Consider the following 20,367-nt stretch of genomic DNA (forward strand, 5'->3'; position numbering starts at 1 on the left):
GCGACGCAAATCCTCTTTTGGTGTTAAAAAACTACTGTCAGGATTTACTAAAGAAACGCAGTGAAAAATTTGCACTGAAAGGGCAAGGACACAGTTAGTTTTGTGGCTGACCTTTAGGAGTTTCCCGTTCAGACGCAAAATGTATGGGAGGAGAGAGTATTTAAATGAATCATGCAAGGTGATTTACTACTACCAGACCAAACTCTCCACTCCCATCGGCACTTTTATGGAATTACGCTCTCACGCTAATTTGCCCTGTTTGGTAAATCTGGCCCTTAATGTTGCAAAGTTATTCATTTTTACAACAAATACAATTTCAGCTGTAAACTTTAATTTTAGGATCCTTGAATTTCAAGAATCAGAAACCCAAACTATTGCTACTGATAAAAAAAAGCTGAAAATAATTATGAAATATGATGTTTTCAGAACAAAAACATTATAAACGAGGGGGAAAAAAATATGATATGACCCCTTTAAGAATACATCCAGAACGCACATATGCACACACACAGACATGTTTTGAATGTGTGTCTGTCAGAATGAGTGAGAGTGTGTGAAATCTCATCTGCGTGTGTGTTGGTCCTTGTCTTCTAGTGTGTTGTCTGTGTCAGTATGATGTTAAGAAACAGATCCTAAGGTCTAAATGAGCCTTTTTGTGTCAGTGGGTTTGTGTTGTGATGTCCGAGTGGGTTGTGATGTGCTGTACTTCCAGACAACTTTGAGAAGGAAACCATTGACACATTGTTTGTGGCTTTTTCTTATTTTTCATTTTCCTGCAGCACACAATCGGATGACAGTTACAGTTAGAAAGCGAACCAGATTCCCCGTCATAAATTTGATGCTTTGACTAGTTTTCCTTGATTGTCTTCAGTCCCGTATATATATATATATCTTGTGATTCATATATATTCATTTATATCTCTATATCTATATTTTGGCTTTATTTAAGTATTAATTTAAGGATTATTTAACCAGGAACTTTGCCTCTTGAGATGTGCACATCTCGATTTCAAGAGGGGTCCTGGAGCAGTCTGCCAACGCAGGTAAACCTCTGATATCTAATGTTAGCATTTACACCACTACTACAGCCCAGCCCTAAAGTCAGCACCTACGAGCGTCTGCCGACACAGGCAGGCCCGACATGCACAGCGTAGCCTAGCGCCATTTCACAATTAGGGTCATCCATCTTGAGAGACAAAGCCAAAGTGTGGAAAAGCTGTAAACTCAGTCTGTTTTAACCCCAACACAATAGAAACATGCTAATGTCTAGCACTAACATTCTCCAAACTTTTGTCAGCACAAAAACTTCAGTGCAGTTCAGTGTTGAATCTCATAGAACAGTCACTTGATGTTAGTATAAGACACATCCTTCTTCTGGCTCTTCACCTTGTATTTCCATTCAATTTCCCTGTATCGTGGTTTCATTTATCAGCCATCAAATTAAAAAAGGAAGATTTGTTGTCAGGCTTGCCGCAATTATCGATTAATCATGGTTATTCCATCTAATCAAAGTTAATTGAGATAACCGCAATCATAGTGCAGTTTAAATTTCAATCACATTTTGTCAAAGAATTAAAAAAAAAAAAACACTGTTAAGTAAACAAAGATAGTCAAAGGTCATCCCTCATACTAAATGAGGGTTTGTGGGTTTAATCAGACTATATTATATTATTATATAGGCCTATTTTATTATAATATTATTATTGTATTATATATAATTCCAAGTAAAACAATAACTTATTAGGCTTACACTATAAGTGACATGAACACAACAGAATTGAATTATTAATCGCAATTATTTGAATGACAATTAAATGGGCTATATGTAGAATTCAGAAACCCTTGTTATTAGCGACACCGGTGGCCGTTAATTGAACTGCAGCCAACAACTATTGCTTGTGCTCGCACTCGTACACACGTAACGTAGGCCTACAAGGCGCCTATATACTCACTGCAATTTTCTTTTTCACTCATCGATTAGTAGTAAAATTTGGAAATACCTTTGCAGCGATATACTATTAATGAACATCCCAACTCCTTCCACACTGCTGAGAGCGACGTTTAAATGAATATGTAAATATGTGCTGTGCGCTTTCCTCAATAACAAAATAAACACTCAACAAAATGACAGCGGTGAGAAAGCAGCAGTTAAGAAAGCAACTGATCACAGTGATGTGGATATGTTTGCTCAAGCTCTGCAATTCATTGGCATCATGACGACAGATGAGGTATACGGTGGCCGAGAGAGCTCAACACGCTGCAACTGAAGAAAACACATGCAAATAGAAAAAACACCCGCAAATTAAGAAAACATCTTCATCAGTTTTACAACACATGTGCTTCAAATACTCACAACACAACCAAATACAGAAACGCGCTACAAATACCACAGACCACAACGGAAATGTTTCCAGGGGACCCCAATAAGTGACGAACCCGGCTGGGACATGCTTTGTATACAATATACAGAATGTATTAACAATATGTTCAATGTCTTCAGAATACAAAAGAGAAAAGAGGAGTTAACAATGGCTGAAAAATTAAATAAATACAAAATAAAAATGATAGAGAAAAAGAACATGAGGGTAAGATATTAATCTTAAGTTACATTGCACACATTTCGTCTTATGTCTGAATAAGTTTCATAAGAAATGTTAGGTAATGCAGGGTCCAAAGATGAGAAGGCAAGTTTTAAAGTTGAGACACTCACACACAGATATATAACGCATATTTTAATATTATATTATATATATTTTAATTATATTTATTTGCAACAGTTATGTTAACAGCAATAATAAGAAATTTCTGTTGTAAGAACAGCTATTCAACTGATGGACACCGTGCTGCGTTGTCATGGGAACATCCCAGGTGAAAATAATGAGGAAATTACGTTGTCTTTCGTCACTCCCTTCACAAAGTGCGTTCCAAACGGCTACATAATGGCTCACAAGTGCCCTGCTCACTTCAAAGTCCCCACTTCAAGGGCTCTGCCCTTCGAAGGGAGTAGGGCATAGGGATGCTCACGAGCAAGAAGCATGTCCCAGCCGGGTTCGTCACTTATTGGGTTCCCTCAGGAAACATTTCCGTTGTGGTCTGTGGTATTTGCAGCGCGTTTCTGTATTTGGTTGTGTTGTGAGTATTTGGAGCACACGTGTTGTAAAACTGATGAACACTTTTTTCTATTTGCATGTGTTTTCTTCAGTTGCAGCGTGTTGAGCTCTCTCAGCCACCGTAAGGGTAATTAAAATTACATTTTAAAATTAAATTATAATAGATTTAAAATTTGGTTTAAATTAGGTTTGATTATAAAGTATATTTGAGACTTCAGATTATATAGATTTTTTCTACCGGCCTGGTTGGGCCAAAATTTTCTCTGGCCTCACAGAAAAAAAAAAGAAAAAAAAAGTTTTGCTTTTGTTGTTTTGACCCATGTTACATTTTATTCTAATAATTAAGCCACCAAAATTGTAGATACCGTTGAAATATTTGTGCTTCATATTTCAATACCCCAGCAAAAAATACTAGCCTAATTAATATAAAGTTAAAACATTTCTGAAGACAAGTGTGTATTCAGTATTATTTTATTATACTGTTTATTACAAGCAACAGCTCAATTTTTTTTTTTTTTTTTTTATATATTTATTTTGATTAATAGATTAATCCTTGTTAAAGCTACAAAAGTTATTCAGTCAAGAGTACTGAGTGATTTTCTCTTTGTCTTTTGTTTGATTTTATTTAAAAAGACACAGACAGCAGCAGGATTATTAGGCTGCTGTCACTTTAAGACCAAATGCATGGATCCAATATACTGTTACACATGCATTTTCTCATCTGTTTATGTTCAAGTAAGACATAACTGATAGTGTTTACGTGCATACTCCCAAAATGGGCCTTTTGACACTTTGTTGTGTGCGCGCGCACACTGAGAGCTGTGAGACTCGGCTCTCTGTGTGTACACACAGAAAAGCTCTCTTTCACAGCTTCTTTCACTTGAATCCGAATGGTTAAAAATCACGTGAATGTTTAAATTGACCTGACTTCAAACATGTTCAAATGATAAACTTTCGTGACAACGCAGCACTGGCGATCGAGCAAGTTACAATTCCATCAACTGTCCTGAGCGTCTTTCACGCTGACAGTCCTTATTGTCAAGCCCTGTAGATCTGGCTATGTGAGACTCTAGTTTGCATGAATCCCCTTTCTTTGTGTGACACATTGAAATTACAATACAGAATGGTTCTTTAGGTATTATCCTGAACATTGTATAAGCATTCATGAACAGAAGAGAGGCTCTCGGGAGCTCACATAAATGTCACATCCTTTGGATTTTCCCTGCAAAACCGCCCCAAGTCCTTTACATAAAAATCAGCCTACAGGCTTTCATAGACAACCTAGGAGGTTGGGGAAGGTCTCGTTTTTTAAGTGCCGTTACAAGCTTTAGCAAACGACAATACAAAAAGCGATTAATACATGAAAATTCTTACATATAGCTCCTTTAAAATTGTCCGCACAGAATTCATGATCATGACAGGCATATTTGTTGTAAAGTCATGTAAAAACAGTGTGTCGTTGGCAATATATCGCTGGCAATGCAAGAATTTCCCACCTCTACAGTTTCTTAAAGGGGTCATATAATGAGAAATTCAATTTTGCATGATCTTTTGACAAATCAGTTTGATTAACTATGAAAAGAATCCAGTCCATAATCTATTAAAACTAGGCTGTAAAAATAACTCTTTCTGAACTCAACACAACTGACACATCAATGACGCTTATAACATGGCACATCCAGTCATGATAACGTAATAATGACAAAGTATGATATATACTATCATTCCTAAACACCTGTAGAGCTAACTAGAGTAAAATGTACAGAAAATATGTTAAACCATGTGCTGTTCTTGTTTTGTATAGCAGAAAAATCTCAACAGCGACTGATCACTGTTCATTTCTGACAGTCAAAATGAATAGAATAGAAGAATGGGGCATTTATATAGTGCTTTCATATGTACTACTGTACACCCAAAGCGCTTTACAATCATATCAGGGGATCTCTCCTCAACCACCACCAGTGTTTTAAAAATGTTTATAAAAAATGTTTTATAAATCTGTCACTATGTAATTCAGGCTTTGCAAAGAGGCTGTTTTTGATGGATGGAGCAGCTTAAATTCGTATTGGAAACTTTGCATCTCTTTTTACATGCAAAGAGGGCAGATACATAGAAGTCCTATAGGCAAAACGTACTCGGTTACCTAATGTAACCTCGATTCTCTCTAGAAGAGGGAACGAGTATTGCGTAAGTAGCTTACGCTTCGGGAAAGTTCTCTTTCTTCGAGATCTGAAGCCAAAAAATTATCCTTAATTTTGCAATTATTGTCAACGCAGTGCAGCGGCAGGCAGACCAAAGCAAGCTGTATAAGCGTGCTCATTGGCTGCCAGGCGGCAACTGCTTAAGCCTACCAGTGAGCCCGGCGTGACGTCACACCCAACACCCTAACCGCTTCGCGCCCTCCACACCCTTCTAACCGTCAAGATGGGTGTGGCCAGTGTGTATATAAGGAGGGCTCACAGGCTGAAACTCTGGTTTTCATAGTCTGAAGCGCAAAGCTCGTGGCGCGTCACGGCAGGTTACGCAATACTCGTTCCCTCTTCTAGAGAGAACCGAGGTTACATTAGGTAACCGAGTACGTTCTCTTACGAGAGGTTCTCTCGTATTGCGTAAGTAGCTTACGCTTCGGGAACCCATTGTCAACGCCGTGCGCGCCGAGCATCCAACACATGAATCCCAGGGAGACCGGGGAAAAACATAACGTTGAAACAGGTGGCCGGTCGGGCCAACACCTGTACCAAGCACTTCACTTCACATATAAGATAGAGCGGCATAGCCTCTATATACATCAGTGTAAATGGTGTGGCCGGCAGCGCGGGCCCACACAGTGCATAAACACGTATAGGGAAAGGGAATAGAGCGGAAACACTGGTCTATTTGTGGAAAAGAATCCTTCCCCTGGTGCCAACCAGAAAAATAACCAGTATGTGGACGTAGTCTGCGCATTAGCGACTGGGCAGCATACATGCCACTTATACTGATAACAGTTTAGCCTGCAGGGCGGGAACTTCCAGGTTATAAAACCTCATGAATGTAGATGGGGAGGCCCAGCCCGCTGCCATACAAATATCGTGAATAGAAATTCCGCTGGACCAGGCCCACTAAGAGGCCATGCCTCTAGTGGAGTGGGCTCTGACACCCAAAGGACACTGCAGGTGTTTGGAGGCGTAAGCTGCTGCAATCGCGTCCACTATCCACCTGGACAGGCTTTGTTTCGAGGCGGCAAGACCCTTGGTGCGTCCGCCAAAAGAAACAGAGCTGCTCGGACCGCCTGAAAGCGGCGGAACGCGTGATGTAAACCCTCAGCGCCCTTACAAGGCATAGGAGGTTATCACTGTCCCCTTTATCGGATATTGGCAGAGCCGAGAGGGAGATGATTTGTGCCCTAAAGGGGGTACCAATCGCTTTGGGAATATACCCGTGTCTCGGTCTGAGAATGACTTTAGAGTCATTTGGTCCGAACTCAAGACATGCAGGGCTAATAGATAGCGCGTGCAGATCCCCCACGCGTTTTACTGAAGACAGAGCTATCAGAAAAACGGTTTTGAGTGAAAGGTACTTTAAATCCACGGATTCAAGCGGTTCAAAGGGAAAAGCCTTCAGGGCCTCCAGGACCAAGGACAGATCCCAAATAGGAACCGAGGGGGGCCACGGGGGATTTATCCTTCTAGCCCCTCTGAGGAAGCGGATAATAAGCTTGTTCCTTCCTATTGCCTGGCCGCGCGTCGTCTCAGCGAACGCTGCAATAGCCGCCACATACACTTTGAGCGTGGAAGGGGACCTGCCCTTGTCCAACAGCTCTTGTAGGAAGGAGAGCACCCGTGGGACCCCACATGCACGTGGATCCAAGCTCTTAGTAGCGCACCATTTAGAAAACACCGACCATTTAGACGCGTAGAGCCGTCTCGTGGAGGGAGCTCTAGACTGCGTGATCGTGTTCACGACCCCTTCTGGCAGGTCAACGGGTATCCGTTGATTACCCATGCATGCAGAGACCATCGTTCTGGATGGGGATGCCAGATCGATCCACCGGCTTGAGAGAGGAGATCCTTTCTCACCGGGATCGGCCATGGGGATGAGTGCGACAGCCTCACTAGCTCTGGGTACCAGGTTTGGTTCTCCCAAGGCGGGGCTATAAGAAGCACTGGGTGGTGCGTTTCCCTGATCCTTGTAATGACCTGTGGTAACAGGGAGATCGGGGGAAAAGCGTACAGCGGGAGGCTGGGCCATGTCTGGGACAATGTCTCTCGACGCAAAGAGGTCGACCTCCGCTCTGCCGAATAGGCGCCAGAGAAACTGGACTGTCTGGGGGTGCAGGGACCATTCTCCAGGGGGAATGATGTCTCTGGACAGTCTGTCTGGACCGACATTCAGGTGGCCTGGCACGTGCGCGGCTCTCAGCGAGCGCAACGAGCGGTGAGCCCACACGAGAAGGCGTTCTGTCAGCTTGCACAGGTTCCTGGATCTGACACCGCCCTGTCGGTTCACATAGGATACCACGGACATGTTGTCCGAGCGGACTAGCACATGGTGATCCTGTATGAATGGGAGGAAGCGCTTGAGCGCGTTCTCGACCGCTATCATCTCCAAACAGTTTATGTGGAGGCATTTCTCCTGGTCTGACCACAGGCCAAAGACCGGTTTGCCCTCGAAAAGAGCGCCCCAACCTGAGGTGGAAGCGTCCGTCGAGATAACTTTGCGGTGTGAGATGGCTCCCATTGTCACTCCCCGCTGGTACCAGTCGGCCACTAACCAGGGCTTCAGTGCTGAAACGCAGCTCTGAGTCACTCTGATTCGAATGCCGCCGGAAGCCCAGGCTCTGTGAGGCACTCGGGCATTCAGCCAGCGTTGTAGCGGGCGCATACGTAACAGACCCAGCTGAAGCACTGCTGCAGCTGAAGCCATACAACCCAGCATCCTCTGAAATGTCTTGAGAGGTGCGGTGCTGCCCGGCTGGAAGGACGCGGCCAGGTGTCGAATGCAGAATCGCATTCCCCGACCCCTCAGGGGAGCGAGAGCCGTGTCCATGCACTTCGTAAATGTACGGGGTGCCAACGACAGGCCGAAAGGCAGGACGGTGTACTGATATACCTGACCGTCGAAGGCGAATCTCAAGAATGGCCTGTGACAGGGTATTATCTGGATCTGAAAGTACGCGTCTTTTAGATTGCGAGATATAAACCAGTCCCTTGGGCGAATTTGCAGCCGCAGCGGGACTTAACCGTCTTTTCTTCCCTCGTGTTTAGACGCTCATAAATACTCGAGCACCATGAGTAGAAGTGGTACGAGAGGCGGGTTCGTTTTCTGTATGTAAGAAAAACTGGCCTCGAGCTCGGAGAAGCGAACAGCATAAATTTTTATCTGCCGCGAGAGCCGGGATCAAACACGGGTCTCTAGCGCAAAAGCCTATGATTCTGCCACTGAACCACAGGGGAGAACACATTACCTTTCAGTTAGCGCGAGGTTATAAGAGAGCGACCTCATGTTCGTTTGCAGGCGTGCGTGTATAAAAACAGGCTCGTTTACTGCAATAGTAATATTTCCAGCCGCCTGAACTTAAGAGGGGACTGAGAAATGTGTGAGAATTGGCGGTTTGTCCGGCCACAGCGGGACTAAAACACTCTCTCTCCTCTTTTCGCCGGTGAGTTAGGCGCGCGCGCTGAACGTTGCTAGTGACCGTCCGCTCTGTTATCCCTTGTGAACGGCGCAATCTGCGCGGCCCAACAAGGGGGAGAGCGGGTTTGCTTTCTGTATGTAAGAAAAACTGGCCGCGAGCTCGGAGAAGCGAACAGCATAAATTATTAACTGCCGCGAGAGCCGGGATCGAACACGGGTCTCTGGCGCGAAAGCCTAAGATTCCACCACTGAGCCACAGGGGAGAATACAATAGCTTTTGGTTAGAGCGAGGATATAAGAGAGCGTCATGTCTTGTGACGGCGTTTGCTTGCAGGCGTGCGTGTATTTATAACAGGCTCGTATACTGCGATATGAACAATTCCAGTCGCCTGAACTTAAGAGGGGACTGAGAAATGTATGAGAAATGGAGGTAGGTCCGGCCACAGCGAGACGAAAACACTCTGTTCTCCTTTTCGCCGGTGAGTGACGCGCGAGGACGGAGTAGCTTTCTTGTAACGTAAAGAGAGCTCCAAGACCGTCCGCTTCTGCCATCCCTTGTGAGCGGCGCAGTTTGCGCGGCTCGAACAGAGGGAGAGGAAGCTCGCTCAGAGACCATCCGCTTCTGCCATCCCTTGTGAGCGGCGCAGTAGCGCGGCTCGAACAGAGGGAGGGTGTCTATCTCATTCGCCTCATCCCCTGACGCGGCGCGGGCGAGAGCCGGCGGTTGAGCGGCCGAGAGGGGGGGGCAGAGAGGGCGAGAGAGAAGCTCGAGGGAGAGGTTCCGGCGAGCTCCTCAGTTACATCAGTCTCCGGTGGTCTCTGCGAGCGGCGCTTCTTCTTGCGCGGCCCGGCAGGGACAGGCGGAGCGACAGCTTGGTCGAAAACTTCAAGTCGAGCCCGCAGGGTCAACGGAGGGTCAACGGATCAACGGATGGCTGAAGGCGGCGAAGGCGGCCGGCTTCCTCAGGCGCTGTCCTAAGCTTGCTGGTCGCTGGTTTCAGTTTCAGCCTGTGAGCCCTCCTTATATACACACTGGCCACACCCATCTTGACGGTTATAAGGGTGTGACGTCACGCCGGGCTCACTGGTAGGCTTAAGCAGTTGCCGCCTGGCAGCCAATGAGCACGCTTATACAGCTTGCTTTGGTCTGCCTGCCGCTGCACTGCGTTGACAATAAATGCAAAATTAAGGATAATTTTTTGGCTTCAGATCTCGAAGAAAGAGAACTTTCCCGAAGCGTAAGCTACTTACGCAATACTCGTTCCCTCTCGTAAGAGAACCAGCAACAACAACAAAAAACCCATATATCATGAGCGTGAACTAAACAATGAATATTTTGCCGTAAATTTTTTTTTACAAGCAGTATCAGTGGAATTAAATAAATGATAAAAAGTATACTATATGACCCCTTTAAGTACAGTATTTAGTTTTGCTTCTTTTATGATTAAAATAGGTAAACAGTAATTTTAGACGGAAATGCAGAAATCCATGTCATTTGATTGCCAGCTCAGTTTAGTTTACATTAACATTTATTCATTTTTGTGTCCCTTTGATATTTTAGGACACACAGATGTTTCAGATGACAAACTCAAGACTCAAATTTGTATTTAACCAGCTTTTTATATTTGTCTGACCGTGAACTAACGGTGTGCTGTGATACTTACCAGTATTGTAGCCGATGACTGTTGACGCTGATAGATTTAAACGCCTTCGATGTTAACATGCACTTACAGGCCTCTAATGAGACACTGCCTACACTACATTACGATTCACCTCCAATGAAAAGCATTAGAAATGCACAAATGCTAGACATTAATAACAACTAAATGGCTAATTGAAACCTGCCTTCAATATAGAGGAGCAGTAAAAAACAAACAAAAACAATACAAAATAGGAACAAACTAAATCCCTCCGTCCCCTTTTTTCCACAAGCTATCACTTCGTTTCACCTCATCCAGGTGCTTCTATCTCTCATACTCTCTCTTTCTCTTTTATTCAGTTCTGTCTCTCTCTGTTCCGTTGGTGCTGTACGTGTGTATGTGTGTCTGAGTTGCGGGCGACCTGTAGCCCGTGGTGACGCGTCTCTCATGTTTCTCTTCTCCCCGCAGGCCCTGGTTTGGCGTTCATAGCATACCCTAAAGCCATTTCAATGATGCCCGTGGCTCCGGTGTGGGCTGCACTGTTCTTCATCATGCTGCTACTGCTAGGACTGGACAGTCAGGTCAGTTCACATGGAAACCGCTAAGAGATGGTGTGTGTTGTGTGTATATATATATAAAACTAAATATGCTAAAATTAAACTGACATGAGTCTAGAGTGCCTAATGTGGTATTATTGAATTGAACTTAATCTCAAAGGGTTTTTTTTGTTGTTGGAGGTCATTTTTTCCAGTTAGCATAGAATCACCCTTGTGTGTTTTTGATTCATACTGTATATCACTGCACAACTGAAAATATTTGAAAGCAAATCCATTAATAACACATCTTGTTTTTCACAGTTTGTTGGTGTGGAGGGTTTCGTAACTGGCATTCTTGATCTTTTCCCTGGAAAGTATTACATGCGCTATCAGCGCGAAATCGCTGTGGCGATCTGCTGTTTATTATGCTTCATTATAGATCTCTCCATGGTTACACAGGTTAGTCCCCTTAATGAAACACCCCTTCATAAGCGTTAGTGTCAGGTGTGAGAATATCAGCATCTTATTCTCTCACAGTCAGCGGTGTTATACCCCATTAGTCAGATAAGAATATAATGGTTTATCCCAAGCCCTTTTACTGAATATTAGAGCTGATCTTCCATGAGAAATTGTTACTGTATGTGGGAGTGATGTGATTCATAAAGCTCACAATCACTCAAATGTTTACACAGGAAAGCTTCAAAGAATCTCACTGAAAATAACAACCTGACAAGAAGCATTTGTGAGATTGATTCAGATGTGTTTTTCACATTGACAAAATATTGTGTAAAGACGGCTTGAAACAACATTCATGATGCATTTAACTTACATTCTGAGATGCGTTCACGCCAAGACGTAATTACAGTAATTATGAGATTCCAAATTGTAAAAAGCGTTCACATCCTTGTAGAACTTGTAATTACAACTTGTAAGCTGGGAGAGCTCTTGATTGTACCACGTGACCGCTGTACCACCTGACTGCTGTACCATGACTGCTGCAGATTCATTTAGGCATTGATAACGTTGCCATTTCAGGGTAAAACAAAATTTTGAATGGGGAATAATATAGGGTGGAGCTAGGGATTTGATTGGATTGTGAAAAGTGAACTGTGATATAATTGGTTAATATTACTTTTTGAATTTGGGAAAATAATTTACAGGAAATAATAATAAAAACTATAATAATAATCAGAAACTAATCATAATTTATCACTTGCACCCCATTTACCCATAACCATTATGGAAAATGATTTGTTGCATAAAATAGAATTTTATAAAAGTTGTCTGTTTTGATGTTTATTTAATGTTAATTTCTAGAAAATAACAAATGGAAGACAGGTTTTGATTATGTTATAAATTGTTATGTCAGGTTTGCAAAAATTGCAAAAAATATGTAATATTAAACAGCTCATATATATATATATATACTGTAAATGAGATTTTTTATAAAGAAACTTTTATACAGAGATTATACATTAAATTGATGACATTTACATTGTTGCAAAATATTTATATTCCAATGAATGCTGTTATTTTTATTTATCAAAGAATCATCCTGAAAAAAAGTATCACGGTTTCTATTTAGACATTTAGTCAAATAGGGTCCATTTTAATACCAATTTATGATTTCTCCATATATTTGCGTTTGCAGGGAGGGATGTACGTCTTCCAGCTTTTTGACTACTACTCAGCCAGTGGAATGACTCTACTGTGGCAAGCATTCTGGGAATGCGTGGTTGTCGCGTGGGTTTATGGTAAGAATCGCTTCATGTAGCGTTCTCATGTCTCATCAGTTTATCATGAGTACTGCAGGCATTAAGAGATACAAATAGCATGTAGGACCCTGTGCTGACACAAACACTATTCTAATCCTACATACGCCCAAAAGAGTGCTGACTTCATGCCACTGTGTGCAGGTGCTGACAGGTTCATGGACGATATTGCCCGTATGATCGGTTACCGGCCATTCCCGTGGATAAAGTGGTGCTGGTCCTTTATAACTCCATGTGTTTGCATGGTGAGTGCTGGAAAATACTCCCACCTGTTCATGCCTTTAAAAAAGCTTGAGTCTGTCAGCCATTAAAATGATACATGTTAATGCCTGTATAATTTAATCAGATGGATGCCATTGTTCTGTATGTCTTCAGGGTATCTTCCTATTTCACCTGCTGAACTACAAACCTCTGACCTACAACAATGTGTACGTGTACCCGTGGTGGGGAGAGGTGATCGGATGGTGTATGGCTCTCTCCTCCATGCTCTGTATCCCCGTTAGCGTCGTGTACAAACTTGCTGGATCCAAGGGAACATTCAGAGAGGTGTGCACCGTTGCAACCATTTCACTATTCAAACCACTGCTCTGATTCCCATGCACTAGCTATAATATAATAAGAGTTGCGGAGGGCATCGAAAGAGTAGTTTTGTTTACTTAAGTGATCCATTCTAACACTATTAGCACGATCCATTCTTCACAGAATTACTCATGAGAAAACGACGCGTGTATTTATAGTAACTAGGCTAATGGTTGTCATTCCTCTGCAGATAGACCACAATGCTTCACCCCCTCAGTGTTTGCTTCCAAACACACAGAAGGTAGCTGAGGGTTGTGGCATGTATGTTGTGGGAAAACTAGCATAGGATGCTGCAGAAAAAGTGGAAAATAATAGGGATGTCAAGTAGTTGTGATTAATCTTATGTTTAATCAAGAAAGATTATTTTGGGGTTTAGCAAACTGCATGAATGACACACTGGCCAGAGGTATATTTATGCAATAGTTCTCTCTGCTCGTCTCGCTTGGACTAAAAACAATCATATTCCTATTTTTCAAACTGCGTCACAACACACAGGAAATGTCAGTTTAAATCTGCAGTAATTTAATAGAACAATTCGATTCACATTTATTTTTATAGTGCTTTTCACAATACACATCGTTTCAAAGCAGCTTTACAGAAAACAACTATGGAAGCTTGACTTTTTTTCTTACAATTATGTGACGTAAACTCACAATTGTGAGATTAAAAAAAATTATGACATAAAGCGTTGAAATTACCTTTTTTATTCCATGGCAGAAACAAGCTTCCATAAACAACTATATATTTGGTGAACATTTTCTATGAATCGTTTCACTAATGAGTGATATTTCATTTGTTAAGCTTTGTTGCAGCAATTAATATTTTAATTTGTAATATTTTTAATATTTTAAGTTTTCGTTTTAATTTTAGTCTTAAATTTTGGTATGTTTTTTAGCATTATTTAAAATTCCGATGCTTTATTTCAATTACGAAAAAGGTTGTAAAAAAACAATGACCGTACAAAGAACGCAAATGACTTTGCTTTTGTTAAAGTCTGTCAGGGCCTGATTTATAAATAAATAACCCATAATTTGCATGCAAATTAGAAAATAATGTAGGATAATGAGGGAACACCTGCTGACACTCTAAATGTAAAAATCAGAAGCGATTTGTTGACATAAAGCTTAATTTGATGGTCATTCATTGTAGTTGTCACAGCTAAGCTTATTTGTGGTTGTCTCCTCTGTTTTTCATGCAGCGTTGGGAAAGTCTGACCAAACCAGTGTGGGGAGGCCATCACCTCGAATACATGGCCCCTGACACTGACATTAAAAGCCTGACCTCTCTGTCTCCTGGAACGGAGGAGAACAAGGTGATCATTTTTGAGAGTGTTATGTAGATCAAAAGGGAAATCCTACGACAACCCTCCTAAGGCAAGCTGGTTGAAGAAATCCTCAGTATTTATTTGACATTTTATGGAATACTGCATCATCTTACAGTCTTAAAACAGCTGATGGATATTGATGGTTACATTTGTTTCAAACTACAGGTCCTCTAGCATGCACATTACCAGATGTTCTTCCTCTTCCACCAGTTCAAACTGCAGTCTATTCATGATTAAAAATAAAAAAGATGTGCAATGTTCAGTGGAGATATCAAGACTTGCAGGACTTAATCAGCGTGTCTTTGGAGGTAGGGTACAGTATAGTGTAGCCTGTAACTTCATTTGATAGAGTGGCAGAATTCCCACAGGCAACTTTCCTGAACATGATAAGGGTCTCTTTGCATTGACACACGAGTATCAAATCTGAGCGAGAATCACATGTTTCGAATTAATTTTTTTACAAATGCAACCTTGACTTAAATTGGCCCATAATGACATCCAGAACAATTGTGATAAATAGTAATTCACTTTCTCAAATTCATCAAATCTAATGCAGATTTGAACTAAAATATATGCGTCAATAAACGATGTTGAGTTTAACGGATCAGCAAAAATAGATATAGATCTAACCATCAAATTAAATGTGTCTTTGCAGATTTCATGTCAATAAGTTGGTGGTTGCCAAACAATGCAAAATAATTTCTGTCGCTTTCTCAACGTGTCTTCATCTGAGACAGGTGACCTCAATACCTGGTGCAGGATATTACAGCGTTTACTGTATGTGCCACTTTCCATCTCTCTTCAAGTTTGTCAGGAGATGCTTTCGGTTGCCATAAAAACACAACGTCTTCATAGTCGAGTTGAAATGTCCCGCGAGCTTGACGCGCTTCATGTTTGGAAACATCCAGAGAGTTTTTATTAGACACAGGCAGGCTTTCAAATGAAGAAGTGGCACTTCCTTAAGGTGCTTGTGAACCAAACGTTGCATTTTGTTTAGGATTGAATCGTTATTCAACATGAAACACCCATTTTTTATAACGCAACCAATAACATCACATTACTGATTTCAAATTGGTTGCAAAACAATGTTTCATGACGACTTTTGATTTTAGTTTCAGTTCTACATTTTGAGTGCCAGTATTACTATGTTCTATGATATTTTTATTTTATGATTTTAAAATCTTAATGGAGACATTTAAAATAAAGTTTCACATTATCGTAAAGATTCCTGTAGCTTCAACTAACAATGAAATATTCCACAGTTTGAACTAGGGCTGTGCAATATGGACAAAACAAAACTATTTTTTGACGATTTTTCAGTTTCTTACACACATACTTTGCGAGCACCATACATTTGCATAAATGATACGTTATTTTTTATGGCTTTTTTAACTTTTACATTTTTCAGTTTGTAAAAAACTGTTTTGCCGCAATGATGGTTTGACAGGTCTTGCAAATTACCCGGCTCATTTTAGTTATGTAAAGTTGCTACTAATTACACGTTTTGAATGATACTAAGCCACATTTGAGGTTGATGGATGATAGGAGAACGTTTAGAATTCCTGCCCGACATTCTGCAATTACTGCATGGACCCTTTGTTAGCCATCTGTCCCGCACAGACTACGTGACTTCAACGTTTTTTTCCTTCCTTCCTTCCTTAGCTGGTCAGCTAATCCTCTTCTTGTCGACTAACATTTAGTCGACTATTAGGGGGCCGCCCTAGAAATCGCGATTTGATCATAAATTCGATTAATTGCACAGCCCTAGTTTGAATGCAGGTTGTCAGAGAATTGAAAAGGACAATTTAAAATAACATAGTCAGATGGTTTCCACCTAGAACCACCAAGGTTTTTTTTTTTTTTTTTTTTTTGCCAATGTCAGGTGCAGAACGCTTGATCTCTGTCGTTCTGCTGTAATGCCTGTGACAGCAGGTGAACTATAGACACATAGTTGCCAAACTTTGCCTTTATTTGTCTTAAGTTGAGAACCCATGGACAAATAGCCAAGATTACACCAAGACGAACCGGCCTCATTCCGACCTGTGGGAATTCTGCCCTGTGGGAGAATCGACTCAAACACTAAATCATTGTGGCGTTATAGATGTAATCAGAATGTACAAATTAGACTACATAATGTAAGGCTTCAGAATACATTTGCACATTGTTGTAAAATAATCTGCTAGCACTTTTTAATCGTGTTAGAAAGCGTTTTTTTTTTTTTTTTTTTTTTTCTTGTGATTTACATACTGTAAAATAAATCAGAGATTTATTTTGTGAAGGCTATTATTTTGCTTATATGCATATAAATATAAATGATATCTGTGTGTTATATTTTAATGTTTGATGCCGTATGTACTTTTGATAAAGATGATAACAGGGAGTGGGAATTCTTACTGAAATGCAGTTGCAGGGAGGCATATGAGACAGATAGCACATGAATCTGATTTTATTTGAAATATCAAGTGCTGCAGTTGTTAAATGTGTTAGATTGTGTGTGTAAAACTCCAGTATTTTCTGCCGACCACCCAGCTCCATTTGGTTTTCGTTGAGCAAACCGTTTCAATTTGAGTCGTTCTGCTTATTTCTTCTCCCACTTTAAACACGTGCGTTCTATGGTTTTGTGGAAAATTTGAGCATTTTATTCCATCAGTTTATTTACCCTTTAAATGGGTAATACAATATTTAGCGGCACATCCATTGATTCCCATAGAGTTGAAAATGCCTTTATGACTGTGTGTAGTGAGAATGAAATGATCTAAGTGCCCCTCAGATATCTGAGGACCGAGTTAGACCTCCTCTGCGGTTCACATTAGGAGCTACTGGTTTACCAAAGGCCTTACTCTTTAACCGTTTAGTCCAATTTTAGTCCAAAAACTGCAAACAAGGAATCAAAGTCAAGCACCAATTTTAGGCATCAGAAAAATTTCTTTCTTTCCATCCAAATAAGAGCTTGGGTTGGTCAGTGGATCAGTTATTAAATAGTGATTAAGTATAAATGTTTATCTAGAAAAATACATGTTAACAAAACAAGAACATTTTTTGTCATTTTGTGTGCTCTGCCAAATGTTCTCGACAGTATCTTTGCACTGAAGGTTTGCTGAATGGTGCCGTTTGTCGAGAGCGAAGTCCTTAAAGGGAATGGTGAATAGCACAGTAGAATCACAGATGAATGAACACATTCATTTATTAACTCATTTAGCCTCTGATTCCAAAGACGGTCACAGATGCAGAGCGAATGATGAAGCAGTCCTCGAGAGGACAATCTAATGAGAGAGTCCAAAGCTTTGGGTGACGATACTGTCTTGAAACTTCACAGTTGATCTGGTGATACGCTCATTGACGTCTTTCATTCTTGTGCTTTGTAACACACTGTGATGTAACCATGGTAGTCCGTTTTTAAAACTAACAGTAGTAAAGCTAAGGTAACTGTACTGTGTATGTTAGTGTCCCATCTATCAAACAGGATCCCTCTCATGTAAGAAGGGCTTCATGCTCCACACTGTGATCTTGTGCCGTTCCACCTGCCCAAATCAAAGCAACAAAAGGCAATAAACTAACTCCATGAAAAATGTGCTTTCTTGTCGTTGTCTCATTTACAGATGTGGGTTGTTCTGTGTGTGTATACATACAATTATTTTTTCTGAGGTAAAGGTGACGTCAGGTGATGTTGTTTACAAGCAACATTAAAGAGCGTCAAAACCACATAATAACATTTATATTGTTAGTAATATTTCAACATGAACACATACTGGGACTGAAGCAACTTAAATTTACTTCATTATTCAGACATCGTCCTCATCTTAAAATGCATCAAATATGATCAGGCTTTTAATGAACATTTATTTATCATTGTATTGCATTGCATTATGTTTTGGCCCCCATAAAAAAAAAAAAAAAAAAAAAATACTGAGCTTTGATCATAAAACCAAGCATTTAAATATAATTTTGAGAGAGATATAGAGTGACAACTGTTTTTTTTTTTATGCAAGTACTCTGTTATACTGAGATCTCATTGATTTATGACAAGCTATCAGAATTTCATCTTAGGCTAAATATTAGAAACCGCAACAAACTGCTTATTTGCTCAGTTTGGGCCACTGACATAAAAGCCAGATGTATCAAATATGATTCTCAACAGAAAACATGAAACAAAAACTATAAATTATATTTTCTGACTATTACAGGGTTACAGATCCATACTAATTTACAGTGGCTTTAATCACCATTAGAGCAGTTTTTATATAAACGAGTGAAGATCTTTGTCGGTTTTACTGTCCACGAGATGATCACATCATTTTTTCCTGGCGACGCAGTTGTTGTCTGTCGGGCCTGTTCACCGGAGCGGGCAGGAGGGCCAGGCATGATTCTCATGCGGTTCAGACTGGTTTTAAAGACAAATGCCTGTTTGTCAGGAGAGCGCAGCTGCCATATTAAGCCGGGCTGCGGCTGGCAGAAGTTTGTTGACTATGTTTAGCTGAGCTCCTTTGCTCTATTTCTGCCCAGAGCCTGAAACAGTTGGCCGTTCAGTCCTGGAGCACAAACGCTCAAATCAGCTCCCACTCACTTAAACACGTTTACACGAGCTAGTTACCCATGATGACGAAATTGACTCGCTGTTTACACTCAAAAACAACCATGGATTACACAGCTTGAAGCAGTTTGCATTGAATATTAACTTTAACATTAGCTCACTATGGTACATCACAAGGTATTTAAGTGGGTTGTGCCGTCATTTTTTAATGCAGTTAAGCATAAGCAGTAATTAAGCACAATTAATTACATAACAGAATGCATCTGAGAAACAAATCTGATCTAAACGTTTGAGTACTATCTGATAGACATCAGAAGGTTCAGTCTGTAATTGCACAGAATGCTTTGAAAGACGATTGATGACAAAATCCAAATTGATTTCATTTGTCCTCATAGAGGGTTTGCTTTGACGTCACTGTCCCGAAGGAACACACACACACTCCTTCAGCAGAACTGAGGAGCAAAACATCCTGAAGCATGACTGGATTTAATAGAGGAAACTGGAAAACAGGAGAAAAATAAACAACTATTAAATTAAAGGTAGTTAGACTTGAGAGTGTTCCTTACAACTTATCATGGAACCAGTGGACCATTGGACATTGACATGTGGCCAGGAATGGGGTTGATTAATACTGAATGATTAATGCTACTGCTCAAAATAGGCCTATGTGTGTGTGTGTGTGTGTGTGTGTGTGTGTTTGTGTGTGTGTCAACTTAATCTGACATCATTGTAAATTATTCAATAGTTAAGCAGCCAGCACTAGAGAAAGGAAGATTAAACAGACATTGATAAGAAAATATTTGTATTACCAAAACTCTGATAACTATAACTACTAATGATATTTACTTATAATTCAAGTGCGCAAACAATAATAAAAAAAAAAAAAAAAAAATCTACCCACAAGTAAAAATATTTTTTTTAAATAAAATCTTTGGGATGTGCTGGAGGAGACTTTGCAGAGTGCTGGACTCATACATTGTCAATACAAGATTTTGACTAAATATTTATGCATCTTGATGAAAATAAATGTCGTTTCCATCAAGAGGTGCATACATTTTTGGTCAAATCTTGTATTTACAGAGTGCTGGATTCTTGCATTGTAAAGTCTCCTCCAGCACATCCCAAAGACTTTCAATGAGTTTAAGGTCTGGACTCAGAGTTGCCAATTCATCTGTGAAAATGATTCTTCATGCTCCTCAGAATCTTGGCATTGTCATCCTGGAATATGGCCATGATGTGTCTTTCTACATGATTGTTTA

The 20,367-nt window shown here is 40.7% G+C and overlaps 1 protein-coding gene across 4 annotated transcripts in view; it reads left to right on the forward strand.

The window, feature by feature from the left end:
* Positions 1 to 18,148, forward strand: part of slc6a8 (solute carrier family 6 member 8) — a 41,730-nt gene extending 23,582 nt beyond the window's left edge. For 2 of the 4 annotated variants that reach the window (XM_084138595.1, XM_084138598.1), the window contains exons 8-13: positions 10,835 to 10,947; positions 11,224 to 11,361; positions 12,554 to 12,656; positions 12,819 to 12,919; positions 13,050 to 13,220; positions 14,452 to 18,148. In XM_084138595.1, coding sequence (XP_083994721.1) covers positions 10,835 to 10,947; positions 11,224 to 11,361; positions 12,554 to 12,656; positions 12,819 to 12,919; positions 13,050 to 13,220; positions 14,452 to 14,592 — 767 coding nt within the window. In that variant the 3' untranslated portion in view covers positions 14,593 to 18,148. The remainder of the gene's footprint in view (positions 1 to 10,834; positions 10,948 to 11,223; positions 11,362 to 12,553; positions 12,657 to 12,818; positions 12,920 to 13,049; positions 13,221 to 14,451) is intronic. The other 2 variants (XM_084138597.1, XM_084138596.1) reach the window with 2 other exon arrangements.
* The last annotated feature ends 2,219 nt before the right edge of the window (positions 18,149 to 20,367 follow it).

This window comes from Abramis brama, assembly GCF_963993115.1.
Source record: "Abramis brama genome assembly, chromosome: 16".
Lineage (NCBI taxonomy): Eukaryota > Metazoa > Chordata > Actinopteri > Cypriniformes > Leuciscidae > Abramis > Abramis brama.